General features: G+C 38.2%; 1 protein-coding gene across 1 annotated transcript; it reads right to left on the bottom strand.

The window, feature by feature from the left end:
- Window positions 1-5,924: 5,924 nt before the first annotated feature.
- On the bottom strand, window positions 5,925-7,455 carry LOC102197601 (probable N-acetyltransferase camello). Its single transcript, XM_005740967.1, has 2 exons — window positions 7,404-7,455; window positions 5,925-6,863 (listed from the first exon to the last, which is right to left on the bottom strand). The coding sequence occupies exons 1-2, from the start codon at window positions 7,420-7,422 to the stop codon at window positions 6,112-6,114; spliced, it is 771 nt and encodes a 256-aa protein (XP_005741024.1). The 5' UTR covers window positions 7,423-7,455; the 3' UTR covers window positions 5,925-6,111.
- Between the last annotated feature and the right edge of the window lie 8,034 nt (window positions 7,456-15,489).

Here is a 15,489-nt window from a genome sequence, read left to right on the forward strand (position 1 = left end):
TTCTTTTGTTTGTTTTTTCAACCTGTCCTCTTTATATTTGCTGTAACTGGGAAGAAACCCTTAAATGCACCTCTTTAGCATAAAGTGTACATAAATGTAATAGCTTCAAAGGAAGAAAACTGAAGCCAAAGCAGAAGTGCCTAAAACTACACATAGGAAAATAGCCTTTGGGATTCCTTTATCCATAACCTTGGTGAGTTTATGATCTCAACCACTAGTTCAGAGTCTTATTTAATAAAGTAAAAGCTCTGCTTTGTGCCAGGGTTTTTAAAAAAAAGAAGAAGAATATATGTCAGGTTCTGAGGAACATTATGATTGACAAGTTAGCATCAGATGAGCGTGTAGAGTGCATCTTGGATTATTCAGATACAAATGATCATAAGATCATCAACATTCTTCTACTCCAATTCTCACACTTGTATTTTTCTTAGTTTAAACTATCCTTGGATTATTTTTATTTTTTTAAGAGGGTTTCTTCTGTGAAGGTTAAGCTTTGTTACCTTAGAGCTGTTCTAATTTCTGCTTCCTTTTTTTTAACTACTATTACTGGTGTGCTGTAGTAGAAGCATATTAAAACGAATGCATTTCCTCTCTTGTTTGTGCCGCTTTTGTGATTCCTTTAGGTCAAATTATCTGGTTGAATTTCTCTGAGCCCTCCAATACAAGTTCTTATTCACTTCAAGTGAAACTTTTGCCCTCCCATGTTATTCCTTCAGCCAGAGAGTTGACAGTCATGGCTTCCCTAGTTAGTCAAGAGTATGCAGGCACCTCGTACAGCTGAAGACATCTATTCTTATCAAATTGTCATGTGGCTTTGAAGAACAGAGCAAACTGCTCTCGCAAATGAAATGGAGTCTTTGAAGTGACGTAAGCAGACCAGGTTCTTTGCACCTTTCACATTTGTTTTGATTATTTGGGATGTGGACTGAGCTAAAGGCTTGAATAGGGCAACAGCTATAGCCGGTGACTCTGCTCAAGTCACGCAAGCGTATAGCTCATGATCACAAGATAACATTAACACAGAACGTGAGACCAAAATAAATGTTCTGTATAAAAAACCTGGAAAAGGTGTTATGTAGCCTGCTGTTACATATCTATGTTTTTCAAATAAGCAGCGTGAAAGACTGCAAAAATCTGGTCAGAGCTGTATGTTGTGTAGCTACTTTTTTATTAAATATTGTACGTAACGCAGCCATATTTGTGCCACAAATACAGGCAGTTGCTTTTTGAGATACTGGTGGGACAGAACCAAAGAACGAATATGAGCATGTATATGAATTATATCACTGGGGATGTTTTTTGTTTTGTTTGGCCTTTTTTTCTGTTGTTGTTAGTTTAGTTTTTTATTAAAACAAATTTAACATTCAGCCTCCTACTCCAATAACTTTCATGTAAAAGTCTACAAAAGTATTTCATTTCAAGTCGCATTTGTACATTTTTAATAATATGCTAAACTCTCAGTGTGATTGAGATCTGAGTCTCAAGGTTCATTATCCTAAAATATTGCAGAATTATTTAAAGCACAAGAGGATCCGACTATAACTATTACCCTTCACCATATTGGAATGCAGCTATTCTGGGTAACTTGGCATTGCGTCTGAAATATGAAAAAAATTGATTGTCCCATATTTCTCCTAATTATAACAGCTGTGATCAATTTTTCCGTTGTTGTTTTGTCCAATTACTTGCTTGACCAAATCCCCACAGTCCTCTTGGATTGAAGCTGGAGCTCAGCAAACGAGCCACTGCCTAATACTGTGTGGAACATTTATCCATGATGTAGAGGTTCGCTTTTCGTGTAAACATATTTAATACCAACTCATTAGCTACATCTAATCCCACATTTATCCTCATAATTTGACTTCCAATCTTGAATGCTAATGAGACAGTAATTATGCTTTCATACATGTTCCAGTCCTTAGGTATAATTCAATAGATGCAGTCAACACATTTGTCCTGATTTTATGCTTTAGTTGTTAGTGTCTCAGACTGCGCGCTGTGGTCTAATATTCTGCTGTTATAGATAAAAAGTATATTTATCATTCTTGAACCATGCAGCAAATAATTGACCAATTATTCAGTAAAAAGGAAGTGCACACTCTGCATAATGTCAGGTTCCCAAAATGCAGCAAACCTGTTTGTGTAAATGCACGGTATGCTGTTGTTACTTGTGATTTAACAGCTAACAGAATGGGCCAGGTGCTGTCTTCTGCAGTGAATTACAGCAGAACGGCCAAGAAAGTAACTTCCAGTGGTGAAACGAAGAAGATGAAAAGCGATTATGCGAGGCTGTGGTGAATAGTATATGATGATGTATGAGCCGAACAAATCTACTTTTGGCTTTCACACAACAGCACATAGGCGGCTGTTACTCTCATGTAATTAATCTCCATAATCTTTGCCTTTTCAATAAGGGTGCTAATCTAGAAAAAGAGACAGACCTCTTCACAAGCAGGCACTGTTTACAATGTTGATTACTTCCTTTGTTGTTGTCAGAGTTTGCCTGAAGATACATTAGCTCCTTTCTTATGATAAGCTAGATGGCGTAGATCTCGATATGAGTCCGATCAGTAAGATACTGAAAGAAATACGTTATTGTTAATATGCATGCATGCGGGATTTCTCAAGATAATCCCTGCCCACACACACACACACCACACAGGTGTGCACTCACCATCCCACCCTATAGGGGACAAAAAGATGTTTTCCTAATCGGATTTCTGAGCTCATCCTATGATGAGAGTCTGCCCATTTTATTGATCTTATGTTATCTCAAATTGGAAACCTTTGGTCCAGTAAGGAGAGATAGATGGAAGGACGTTTTAAAGTTTCTCTATTGATGCCTCAAACCAGGAAAAAATAAATAAATACAAGAAATTTCAAAGTAATGCTTTCCTACCCTCGGAGTTCCTCTGTAAAGTCAGTACTCTAATTAAGAATACAAATAAATCAGTTTTTCTCTGTTGCATTTAATTTCTGTGCATGCATGGAAAATTACATTTCACACCATATTTCACTTCATTTGATACTTTCCAAATATTATTGTTTTACAACACTAAATCTAACCAGAATTAATGTCTGTTAATGTCTGTTTGATCAACAGAAGCCCTTTCTTTACTGAGTGATAAGGTTAAATAAAATCCATATTTATTAAAAGCTATTAGTACTTACAATTAATCAAATGAAAATCACGTCTGTGCTGTGGAATGGTTTAATTTATTAAAGTGGATACGGAAACTTCAGCTTTTGCAACACAAAGCTACTTAGGAATGGCTTAGCAAGGGTCAACGTTGTGGAGTTGCCAAATCTAAATGTACGTGTGATTGTTGGTTACACACAAAACACGTCACCATCTTTTTCTTCAAATGAAGTGCAAACAGAGCCTTCTCTATCCCCCTGAGCTTTTTTATTATCTCATCTTAGTACTATATGTGTATTTTATTCAATGTCAGCGGTCCCCAACCTTTTTTGCACCACGACAATATTTTCTTTATTTTTCTTTTTTTTTTTTGCCTGTCCCGTTTGGCTCTTTTGCCATCAGAATTATTGTCTAAAGGCAAAGAAAGATGCCCAACGGATTTACTTTACCAAACTGACCATCCCAGCCTTGCCGTAATGGTCCATTTGATTCACCTTTTATTGTTTATTTTATTTTCACTTGCTGAATACGGGACAGACTTGACTGGGGGAAAGAAGGGGAGAAAGAAAGAGGGAAAGAGAAACAGCTGAGAAGAGGGACGGGGGAGAAGGGCAAAAAACAAAAACCAACAGAATAAGCAGAGAAAAAAATGCATATATCGATCACCTGGATCACCTGTTGAGAAAGAAAAAAGAAAACAAGCAGAAGAAAACAAGAGTAATAGAATAAACAACATCACAATGATATATGGGAATATGACAGTAAATACTAAATATTAAACATTATTGTGCAGCACGTAAGATCGACAGCACACAGTGTGCTTTGAGGTAGGAGCCAAAAAGGGTGTAGTTTGTGGGTGTGATCACCCGTGTGTACACCTGTGAGCATGGACGCGCTTGTTTTTTTAAAAGGTTCCTTCATGTAATGATCTGCTAGACAATATTTTCACACCGGCCTTTAAGGTGTCACGGATAAATACAACAAAATAAAACCAGTACCAGTTCCAAAAAAAAGAAGAGTTATTCATAACACACGGGAAAAGACCCAGGAAAACTCAGTTAACGAACCCAGGGAAACCGAGCCTCAACTCTCGCGCCCTGGTACCAAACGACTCACAGACCGGTACCGGTCCGTGACGCGGGGGTTGGGGACTGCTGTTCTATGTTGTAAATAAAGGTTAAAAATTAGCCTATTCATTTGCATAATGTGATATAAACATGGATAGCTTTGTCCAGAGAATAAATTCCGTCTGTCTTTCTTGAATTTATACATCTGCCTCACACACTACTCCCAATTTGTATTTTACATTTATGTTTTGCTGTTAAAAGGTTATTTTCTAGTGATCAGTGCACATCAAGCATGTGACATCATTGCTATGAGGCAATAAAACACGACAACTTCTGAGGGGCTGAATGGTTTTCATAGACATTGTGGCAGCATGGATTTTGATGTTACGGAGAGTAGTTGCCCAGCAGCTTCATCTCATATCATTGTCCCCAAAATGGCAACTGACTCATCTGTGCAGCATGTGTATGACAGGAATTACAATCAAGCTGTCATTACCTTGAGGCCAATTGTACTGGTAATTGTGAGAGGATGACAACAGGTTGGCCAGAATTAAGGCTCATCTTCCTTTGGCTAGTTCAGCACCTGCCTGCTGGCCACAGGCCGAATTTTTTTCTGACAGCCTCAGCAGGAATGATTGATGCCTGAAGGCCTCTGATGGGTGTGTGTGTGTGTGTGTGTTTCTCAGTGCCAAGCTGCTTTATCCATCCAGCACCCTCTCTTGAAGCTCATTTAGGTCGCACCTGTCATTGCACACATTGGTTGCTTGATGTTTTTTCCTTATAGGCTCGTCGTCTGCGGACGCATACCCTTTAAAGAAAAGCAGCTACTGTGCGGTGATGATAATATTCTGGAAATTGTAATCACCTTTAGCAGATGTCTGGTGCAATGTAGGTTAAGAAAGGTGTAAATCTACATTGTTTAGCTGATGCTGCACCATGCATGTAACTAGGTTTTTCCTGCATCAGGTACTATAATGAACAGAAATGCTGTTTTTTGCATTGTTTCAGAGTCAACAATCACATTTTTTATTTTATAAAAGAAAAATTTCCATGGGTTTTCCACCTGGATTCACCCAATCCCTTCTCCCATACACGCACATACCATAGGACCACCTATAAAGAAACAGTTAAACTTTTTCTCTATTGTTTGGTGTTGATAATCTCAGTATTTGCCGTGTGTACAATGACCTGAATGCACTGCAGTATACCAAAGTCTTTATCCTATTTTTATGCCACACACTCACAGCTCTTTTAGCTCCAAAGAATTTTAAACCTCCCAATGTCCTGATACTATTGCATTTTTCATTGGTATTTTAAGCAAAGAGTTGTGAGGTCTTAGAAGTCAGCTGGCATTAATTCCTCTGAGGCAGAGGGATTCAGCCTCTCCCTGGAAAGAGGCTTAAAAGAAAGTTCTCCTGCTTCCAAATGACTACACTTCTCCTTTCTCACATACATTTTTATATTCCTTAGTGGACAGGAGAACAATAGATAATTGAACGTGACTACGTTTAAAATACAATAAATTCTTTTAATAGAAACGTACTGGGGTGTACTAGACTTGCATATGCAAATACGTTCATTTAACTAAGTTTGAGAAGTTGACTAATTGTCTCATTGTTCTCTATGTTTGTGGGAAACAGACTGTCAGGGGTGCAGGTGTATACATAATAGATCAAAGCGAGAAGAAATACGAGGAAACTGAGATCGTTAATCCTGCTTTGTGGAAAAAAACATGAAATTTAATATATTTTTCAAACTACCATGATAGCAAATTTGAGAAACCAGTGACCAATATCACACAGAGAGTTTTTTCCAATGATGGTACAAGATTAAATTAAGTGACATATTCATGATATGCTGTACATTTTAGGTTCTAATAGCTGCTCGCTAGAGTAAATTTTATCTTTAAATTAATTTCTCCATTCGCATCACATTTATTCTGGCGAGGTTGGAGAACCAGCGGTTGGCGTGCGTGTTGCGATGGGATGAGGTTTGCACAAAGCCGGCTTTCTCGAACAGGGAAATGGCTGCTGTCTGTGGAGAGCTCACATCCAGGATGAGACGGCCGAAGCCTCTCTCTTTGCAGAAATCCAAAGCCTTCCGTGTCAACTGCGAGCCCAAGTTTTTGCGGCGCCACGAAAATGCCACGACCATGTGACACATCTCACCATAACTTCCATCCCCGGCATCTTGAGCCAGCTCAGAGCCTCCTCCCGTCACTCCGCCATTCCAGTCTTCAAACCTTTTGCCTTCTTCCTCTCCGCTTTTTCCAGTCACTCCCACCATCCCTACCACCTTGGATTGGCCATTGATGTCTGTCTCTGCTACCCAGAAGCCGTTATCTGGGTTTTCCAGGTAGCTGGCCTGAATGTCGGCCATATCTGCGCTTTGCCTCCTCATCATGTAGCCCTCATAGATATCATGGCAGCAATAATAAATGAGGCCAGCCCATGCAGTGCCAAACAGTAGAGCTTGGAAGTAGGAGCTGCCTCCAAGCACATAACCAGCCATCGAAATGCTCAGAGCAACACCAATATGGTCTGGATGGCTCATGGCCTTGAAAAAGGCTGGGTAAACATGCTCAAAAATCCCATCCTTAAATAGTGACATGACCACATGTTGATCTGAAGGTCTATATTCCCTGATGGAGAACTGAACTGCATGTTAGAGGAAAAGAGAAGGGAGGGAGAGAATGAGAGCTCGGTGAGACTAATCTGCCTGTTGTTGCAATCAGAAATTCCTGCTGGATTTCACAATGGGCTAAATATGCTCACGTAACCTGTTAAATAAATATAAAATAAATCACTATGCCTCTCACTGATTCTTACCCTTTTCATTTTTAATTCATTTCTATTCCACATAAATATGAAAATGCCATTTTCATGTGACAACCTGAGGTGAAAATCACAATTAAAATTATTACTACTATTAAGATTCCAAGAGTGAGAGTCATTCTGGGGATGCAATACAATTAGGTCTCAAATGTGCTAATGATCGGAATCAAACGAAGGTGATCCTGAGGCAACAAACAAAAGCGTTTTAGTTTTATTGAAACGTGTTTATGTCATTAAGGGTTGTTAGTACTGCCATTCATCTGCACCCGTGCTGTCTTATTAGTTCTCTTGTTCATAACCAACATGACAAGAACAACAACAAAAATAGCATAAAAGATGAAAATAATCAGAAGTTTAACTTACAATTGTTTTTCTGGGCCATGCTGACGCCTTCCCCTCGTCTTTTGGTCTTTTTCTCACTCTGACAGACTTAAAGCTGCCCCAGACTTAATCTACAGATTGTGATAATCAGCCATTCACAAAAGGGATTGAAATTAGTCTGAGCATGCTCACCTATGAGTTCACACCACACACACACACACAGTGTAGACCTGAAATGACTTTGAAGTATAACTGCTACTGTTTGTATAAAACATTGAGGTTTATATAAGAAATTTTACACTTTGATTTAGATTCTGTGGAAGCGTGCTTTAAGTTAATTGAAATTAAACACAGGATTGTTTTGGTTATTTAATTTTTTTTAACTTAATTGGGCTTAGTCAACAGAGTAAAGAACTTCATCACTGGATTTGTCAGGGAGGATGAGCACAGATCCTGAACATATTAAATCAGAAAAATGATCAGAATGTGAATTCAGGAACCATTCGAAAACTTCAAAGATACTTCCAAGAATAAAATGTTCTTATTAATCTCTTTTTTGGGTGCTTCAGTTTTGGTGGTTTTCTCTCGGGAATCTGCTTTGGATCTCCAGACCGCTTCTTCTGCACAATATAAGGTGAAAGTAAAATTAATATTGTCTAGGCCCCTGACATAAAAGTGTCCTATAGCGCTGGTGACAGTGTCTTGTGCAATAACCCGGTGGCCCTCTGACATGATTAAATTTCCTCAGCAGGAGAAAGGCCTTTACACCTGTTTAAATCAATAGCACTGCCTCATGAATCTGTGAGCCCTGGAAGGTCAAGCAACTGTGGAACTTTCTGAAACCATTTCACATCTGCAGAGTGAATTCTGAATGCAGAAGTGAAACCTCCTCCACTCCTGTGATCACGTTCGGTAAGCATGTATTTTTTCTTCTGTTTACATTCAGAGGCCTGTATCACAAAGTCCTTAACTCTCATCTGCATACACAGTTAGTTGCATAAACCACGCCAAATTTACGCACTAATTAAAACCTTTAAAGTCATGATCTTTGGTTATGTGGCCTATGTAGACACATTGAATTGAGAGTCCTGAGACCAATGTAATGCAACGATAGGTTAAATATTAAGCTTACCTAATAAACCTTTTACAGTTACAGTTTTTAAGTTATCACCTACCATGTTCAAAGAAAAGTAACAAGCTGCTTTAAGTTGTTCGGTATTCATCGCATGTAGGGTTAGTCCTTATTCTTTGTGTGATGGTGAGAAAATAAATACCCCTCTGTACATCCATAATGATGATCCATCCAACAAGGACGGTTAACCTGAATGAATATCCAGACTGAATACTGACATACAAATGTACTGAAGTGCAATTGAAAAGTTATACAAGCCCAGTCCTGGCGCTGAATGAATCTTAACAAAGTAATTCAAATCTGCAAAATAACTTCTGCTACTCAACAATAGATGGGAACATACTTACCAGCTTGCTGGTTTGCGTTGATGTTATAAATGGAATGGAAACAATTCAAAAGGTTCACATTCACTGACTATGAAGTTCAGTTTTGTCTGGCATTAATGTTTAAAGATACTTTTTTTGCACTAAAGCAACATACTCTGAAATCACATCATCTTTGAAAGACACATTTGTAATGAAATTGAAAGATGTTTACGGCGCAGTCCTAAAAAGGTCATTTTTCCTTCCATCCATCTTCGTTCATTTGTTCAGTTCAAAGTTGTGGGGAGGCTGAATCCTACACAGTAGCAGCTATTTTAGGGCAATAGGTGGGGTCCACCCTGGAGAGACTGCCAATCCTTTGCAAGGCTAAAAAAAATCAAAAATATTCCACATTCACAGCCAAGGCTAATTTAGACTTACCAGATAACCTAACACATGGGAGGAAGGAGTAGTTACACAGACAGAACCCACGCAAGCACAAACTTTTTATTTTTATATGTCTTTACTCAACAAATGTGAGTAAAATGCTGTCCTCAAAGTGTCACTTGGTTTATCCTGACTCTTGGTGATTTTCTGGGGAACATAATCGCAATCAAAAAACATGAATAAGACGAAATACTTGTTTGCCATCAAAGGCTACATATGGATTCAAACAGAATGATGTGTGGACAAATATCTTAAAAAGACAACACACAGTTGTGGTGTATAAACTCTTCAGAAAAGCAGCTGACAACAGCTCTTGGTCACCAGTTGGGGGTAAAAGCTACAGATTCAGTCAGTGTAGTAAATTCACCTGTGTGATGACCTTGAAGACAAGCTTCTACTCCTACGTGCTGATTCATACTGAAAACCTGAAAAGTAAATGCTCTTTTCTTGGGAAAGAGTAGCATTCCGTAATAGTGTAGATCAGGGTCAGCAAATGATGTGTGAAGAAGGACAACCTAACTGTAAAAATCACTGTGTATTGACAAAAGTACCTAAGGTGAACAGCATTATACATTACATGTCTGAAAAAGCCGATTATGCTCTTGGAGTCACCACCGTTCACCTTAAAGTTGAATAAACTATTGCTGAGCATTTTATTTCTAAACACGAAAGTTAAAACCATTATTTGAATTAATAAGAATATGCTGTAGCATTCATCAAGTCACACTTGTTCATGAAGTGTCACGAATTGCTTTCAGTACATAACACCTCATCATCACAGGTAATATTAATCTCACTTGATAGAATTAGTTAAGAGTGCTTCAGAATTGATTGCACATTGTCTTGAAACAAAAAGTCGCAAGTTAAAAAAAAAAACTATTGAAGTTGCCCTGGAAACTAATCACTCTAGACTAACTACATGATCCATTTATAATGGAGACTGTAAATTAATGAGCCTGTTTCATATGCTTGTCATAGAAGTATGACATTAAGACATTAACCCATTATATTACTGAGATTTTCTCATCCAGTCGCCATCATTTGAAAACACCCAAGAAAAAGTTATTTTCAACCCACTGCGTCTCCAACAGTTCTGAATTTAACTTTGTCATCTCCTGTGACACAAAAGTACATATACACTGAGCTAACACTCTCCAGAAATTTCCATTTAGCCTTGCTATAATGGTAGACAGTGGTGGTAGACAGTGTATTTTTTATCTTTAGGCTTTTTGCTCAAAGGCAGCATTAAAATAACATGCGTTGAGAACAGCGGACAACAGGTCATGTGACTGTAAGAAACTAATAACATCCACATTTAAATTAGCGTATTTACCATTATGTAATGAGTTTCAGAAGTACATGCAGGCAACTGCTAGCTGCTTTCTTCTGCGCTTTGTGCTAAGATAAGCTAGCTGGCTAACTGACCTATATTTACTTTGTGGCTATAAAGGCATAATTTAGTAAAGTTTTTATTAATGTTATTAGCAAAAAAAGCCCTGAGATGGAAAAAGACAGCAACTTAACAAAGCTGCAGAAAACGTCTGTCAATTTTCCATCCATCTCAAGCCACACATTGCATTTTCAGATAAGTTTACAGTTACCATTACCGAATTTCTATCACCTAAAACTGCCATAGCCCCTAAGCACCACTTAAGCAGTGTTTGTTTTTGATCTTGCAAAGCAAGACCACTTATAGTTCAAACAGACCTATGAATTTTAGATCTTGATGGATCACTAATGCTTCATTTAGTAGGCATTAGTGATCCATCACATAATTAGTTTTTGGATAAGGGAATACTATTTTGGTTAGGTTAGCACAAGCCTCTGGTTTAATGCTAAACTGAATAGACTGAAAACTAAATACAAGAAACTAAGCCAAAAACTATAAACAAGGAACTAAAACTAGGAAACTGGAACATAGAACTTGGAATTATAAGGAGGACGACACAACAACACGCAGAGGAAGACAGAGGACTAAATACACAAAGGAAAAAGAAGCGAAACATTGCTGGAACAGATCTAACCGATTAGACAGAGAGGAAGCAAAACAGAATACAATAAACACAGGACAAGGGACTATCAAAATAAAACAGGAAACACAAGAAACACACTGACAGACAGATTGGGACTGGGGAAGAACAGACATGAGAATATAACTGACTAGGGAGACAGAAAGACAACACAGTCAGGACACAGGACATGCACAAACATAGAGACAAGGGTGACTAGATGTGACACAGGAGAGGCACAGAAACAAAACCTAAAGACCAGAGACTACAAATATAACCAGAAAATAACTAAGAGAACTAGAAATACAAATGACTACACCATGAATAACACTAAATCCTCACAAGGGTTGAAAGAGAGTGTTTAACTGCAGTCCCATATTTCAGGCTTTGGAGGCAACTGAGACCAAACTGAGGGGCTAGACCAACTGAACAACATCCATTTGAGTATTTTGGCTCAACCAGCCTTGTAAAATTAACTGGTAGGCATGGTAGGCAGGCATTGATCTCCTCTAACTGAAAAAACCTGAGTAAGGGTAGTTCTGAAAATGCTAACCTACTACACTTTAATGCCATAGACTCATGCTTTCTGTCACTGCTGACCTACTTGATTAGCTCAAGATAACAACTTTAATCTTCAAAGAAAATCAAAGTCATGCCAATATTTGTTTCAATTGATGTGTGAATAACGGGAGATGCCCAATAGTAACTGCACAAAAAAGAACACAATGTCTGAATGCGAATCTGCAACCTTTCATTTTGTTTTTTTAATCACACATTGCAGTATAATTGTACAAAGAAACCAGGGTGCACGCTTTGGTTGTCTTGGACAACCCTTTTAGATTATGAGAGATAAGAAAGCATAATGAAAGTCTGGAATCACAACAGCCCCAAGAGGGGTGGAAGGCTGCCTTCCATCAAATCTTACTTTATAATCTTACTTCATCACAATCCAAGTCATGCTTCGTTCTTAGTAACTGCTGTGACACTTCACCAACTGTACGCAGACAAAAGCGATTGTCTCACCTCAAAGTGAGAATCCCAGGTAATTTTCATAGTGGAAATAATAGGATTTTAGTCATACATATCTCCCTGTTGCTACAGTTTCTTATATTTTAAATTCTACTGAAGAATAAAGGAAAGCTGTCTATAAACATATTGTATCGCAGAGGGAAGACGGGGTTAGTTGTAAACAAAGCGCGGATGAAGGATGATCAGTACTGGAGACGACCAAGCTTCCATCCGAGGCTCACGGATGTTTTTAGGGTTTTATTTATAGCACTGAAGATTTTATACCGGAATAGTCTAAAAGTTAGTAATAACCATAACAGCCCCATGAGGGGGTATTCGTGTTATACAACAGACAGTCAGAGGGCTCAACAACAGAGGTACATGTTGTTATTCTGAGCCATCCATGAGGCAAAAAAGAAAAAAGAAAAGAAAAAAGTTTGGGGGTTGTGACAGAAAAAAGGCCACATTGTACTGCTGCTTAAATCAAAAAGATTTATCCTCTGGGTGACATCAAAGTTTTATTTGTATTTATTTTTTGGCCTCAGGGTGGTGCTTTAGGAAAGGTTATTGCTGCACACGTCTTTTTAAATTTTGGGATATTTTTGGATGGGACTCGTGTTTCTTTTCTGACGTGTTGCCAAGAATAATAATAAGATGACAATTTGCTCAATAAACGCACGTTTTTCATGCTATCCCCTGAGTTGCTCAATTCACCAAGAATTTGGCTGCAAAATGTGAGTACATGTTATCTAAATATATCTAGAAAATCTTAAGTGCGCGCATTAAAAAAACATGATAATAGAGTTAAACACTTTAGGAACCAAAACAGTATCAGTTCAGTATAATTAATTATTATTTTATAATTATATTTTGTTAATTATTTGTAGTGGCTGTGAAAGCTGAGTTCAGTATATTTACGTACCATGCCAAAACACCACTTTAGCTACACTGCAACCATGGGGTCTTGCAGTTAAGATAAAGCATTTGACACCATTTCACAGCAATAACACACTGTAAGCATAAATGGAGGCCAAGCCAAACAAACTGGCATTCCTTCAGCCATTATATTGCATGCTGTGAACCAGATTATTCTAGATATTTTGCTATCAACAGGGAACACCAGAACTTTGTTAGGATGTACATCTTAGCATGGATCGGTCTAAGAACTCCAGAAGCAACAGTTTTGATTCCTGTCTGTATTGACATATCCTCGACAACAACTCCCTGTTTTATATGCTTTGTAGATTAAAATGCATTTTTGTAAAGAACTAAAAACATGTCAATCAAATCAAATACATTTTTCTATGATGCAACAGACTGGCAGATCTAAGTTATATTACACAAATGTAATATCCACTGGTACATTTTACGTGGTTTCTGCTTCCAGTTCAAGGTCTGTTTTCTTCTTTTGAAACTGACCTGAGAGACAGCTACAGAATAACTAAAAAAATAACCGTTTCCTCACCTCAGAGCAGTTAATATATTAAAAGGAAAAGTAAAAAAATAAATACATTTACTTTATTAATGTAACTGTTTTCAGTGCAAGAGCAAAGCAGCAATGCCAAAGTACTTTATAGATGAAGCAGTTAGTCAGTTTATCATCAGTGAATTTTGATTAATAATTAATTAATTCTTTGTAATTTATAAATGCGTGGCTAATTAAACCCTCGACCTCGCAGTAACAAAGCGACTCTTCTGCCATGGCTGACGTTTTTCTCTAAAGGTTTGGCTCTATCTACTACATAGAAGGTTGGTCTGAAGGGTCATCTATATCACCGACTGGATCATGAAAATGGTGTGACTCATCCGGCATTAAATATTAGATTAAAGCGTTCTCTACCCCACATTTAATGTTTCTTTATCTCTTCATTAGAGCCATCCAGAGACTTTGAAATGTCATAGTGCAGCGGTCCCCAACCCCCGAGTCACTTGGAGTTGAAGCTCGGGTGTGAAATTTATGGTTTTCAGGCTTTTTATCGTTAACTCTGGTTCCCCGGGTCTTTTCCTGCGTTGTAGTTGGCCGTCTTAGTGTGAAAGAAGTGTTTACGCGTTACCATGGTGACCAGAGAGTATTAAGGGGAAGAGAGGAGGATGTTACTCTCATTGTTGTTGGAACATTTCAGGAGGTCGCTGCTAATAAAGTTACACAATTACATAGTGAATTCGCATTTATTATTATATTTACAAAATACCACAGTTTTTGTCTTGGTTGTATAATTTTATTATGTTGTATTTATCCGCACTACCTGAAAGGCCGGTCCGTGGCGCAAAACAGGTTGGTGACCACTGTCATAGTGCACAAATTTCTGATGTATGCCTCAGTTTCCTCTGATGGGGTTTAAAGCAATGTATTTCTACCCTTTAGTCGTGCATGAAACCATTTTTAGTCTGAATATTTTGCAGCTATAGAGTTTACTTTTAGATTTCTTTACACAGATGGGCTGCTCTTAAAGCTTGATGAGCCGACTCCTCTGGAAAAACCACTGCACATTCCAGTGTTCCAAACCTGCTTCTGGTGCTTTTCATAATATTTCCAGCTTCTCCTCGATTTGATTCTCTGCTGTGTCAGCATCTTGAAATTTCACACTCCTACCAATTATACATATTTCTTTGTCTCTATACTCACAACTTATCGAATCAGGATGTAGTCTAGGGGGGCAAGGGGGTTTTTGATCGTGCCATCTATAGGTGGAGTCCTATGCAGGTATTATGCCCTTAAAAACGTGATTATTTAATATAAACTGATTTTAAACACACCTCCTTCATTGTCAGTGACCTTTATTTCCCAGGTTAACAAGGACTGTTTTAGATAAACCAGTAAAATTGGATGTCTGCACCTTCTTTGTTCAAATTATTGTCATGTTAATCTAAATACAAATGAAAAGGCTATACAAAGTCAGTGATTCAGCCAAAAAAAAAAAAAAAATCTGGTAAGAGTGGCTTGCTTGCTCTTCTACTGAATACAGATTGAACAACAGCAAAAAGCTTTTCAGCAGAGCTATATTGTGGCTCAGGCTCATCCAAGGCTCTCTGGGGATGGCTGGGCCAGAGAAGGAAGCAGCGGCAGCAGCCTGAAACTAAACTCCATCTATCACACTTAAAAAGCTGCCCACCTCCACCTAGCCACAAATATGCCAGGAGATGTTGGGGGATTATAGAGGGATTTTGCAGCGAGATAAAGCTGTGAATAACCATTGGCTTGTTGTTTTCCATTAAAAGAAGCCGATATT

This window comes from Pundamilia nyererei, unplaced genomic scaffold, assembly GCF_000239375.1.
Source record: "Pundamilia nyererei isolate P.nyererei 1_Seehausen unplaced genomic scaffold, PunNye1.0 scaffold00106, whole genome shotgun sequence".
Taxonomy (NCBI): domain Eukaryota; kingdom Metazoa; phylum Chordata; class Actinopteri; order Cichliformes; family Cichlidae; genus Pundamilia; species Pundamilia nyererei.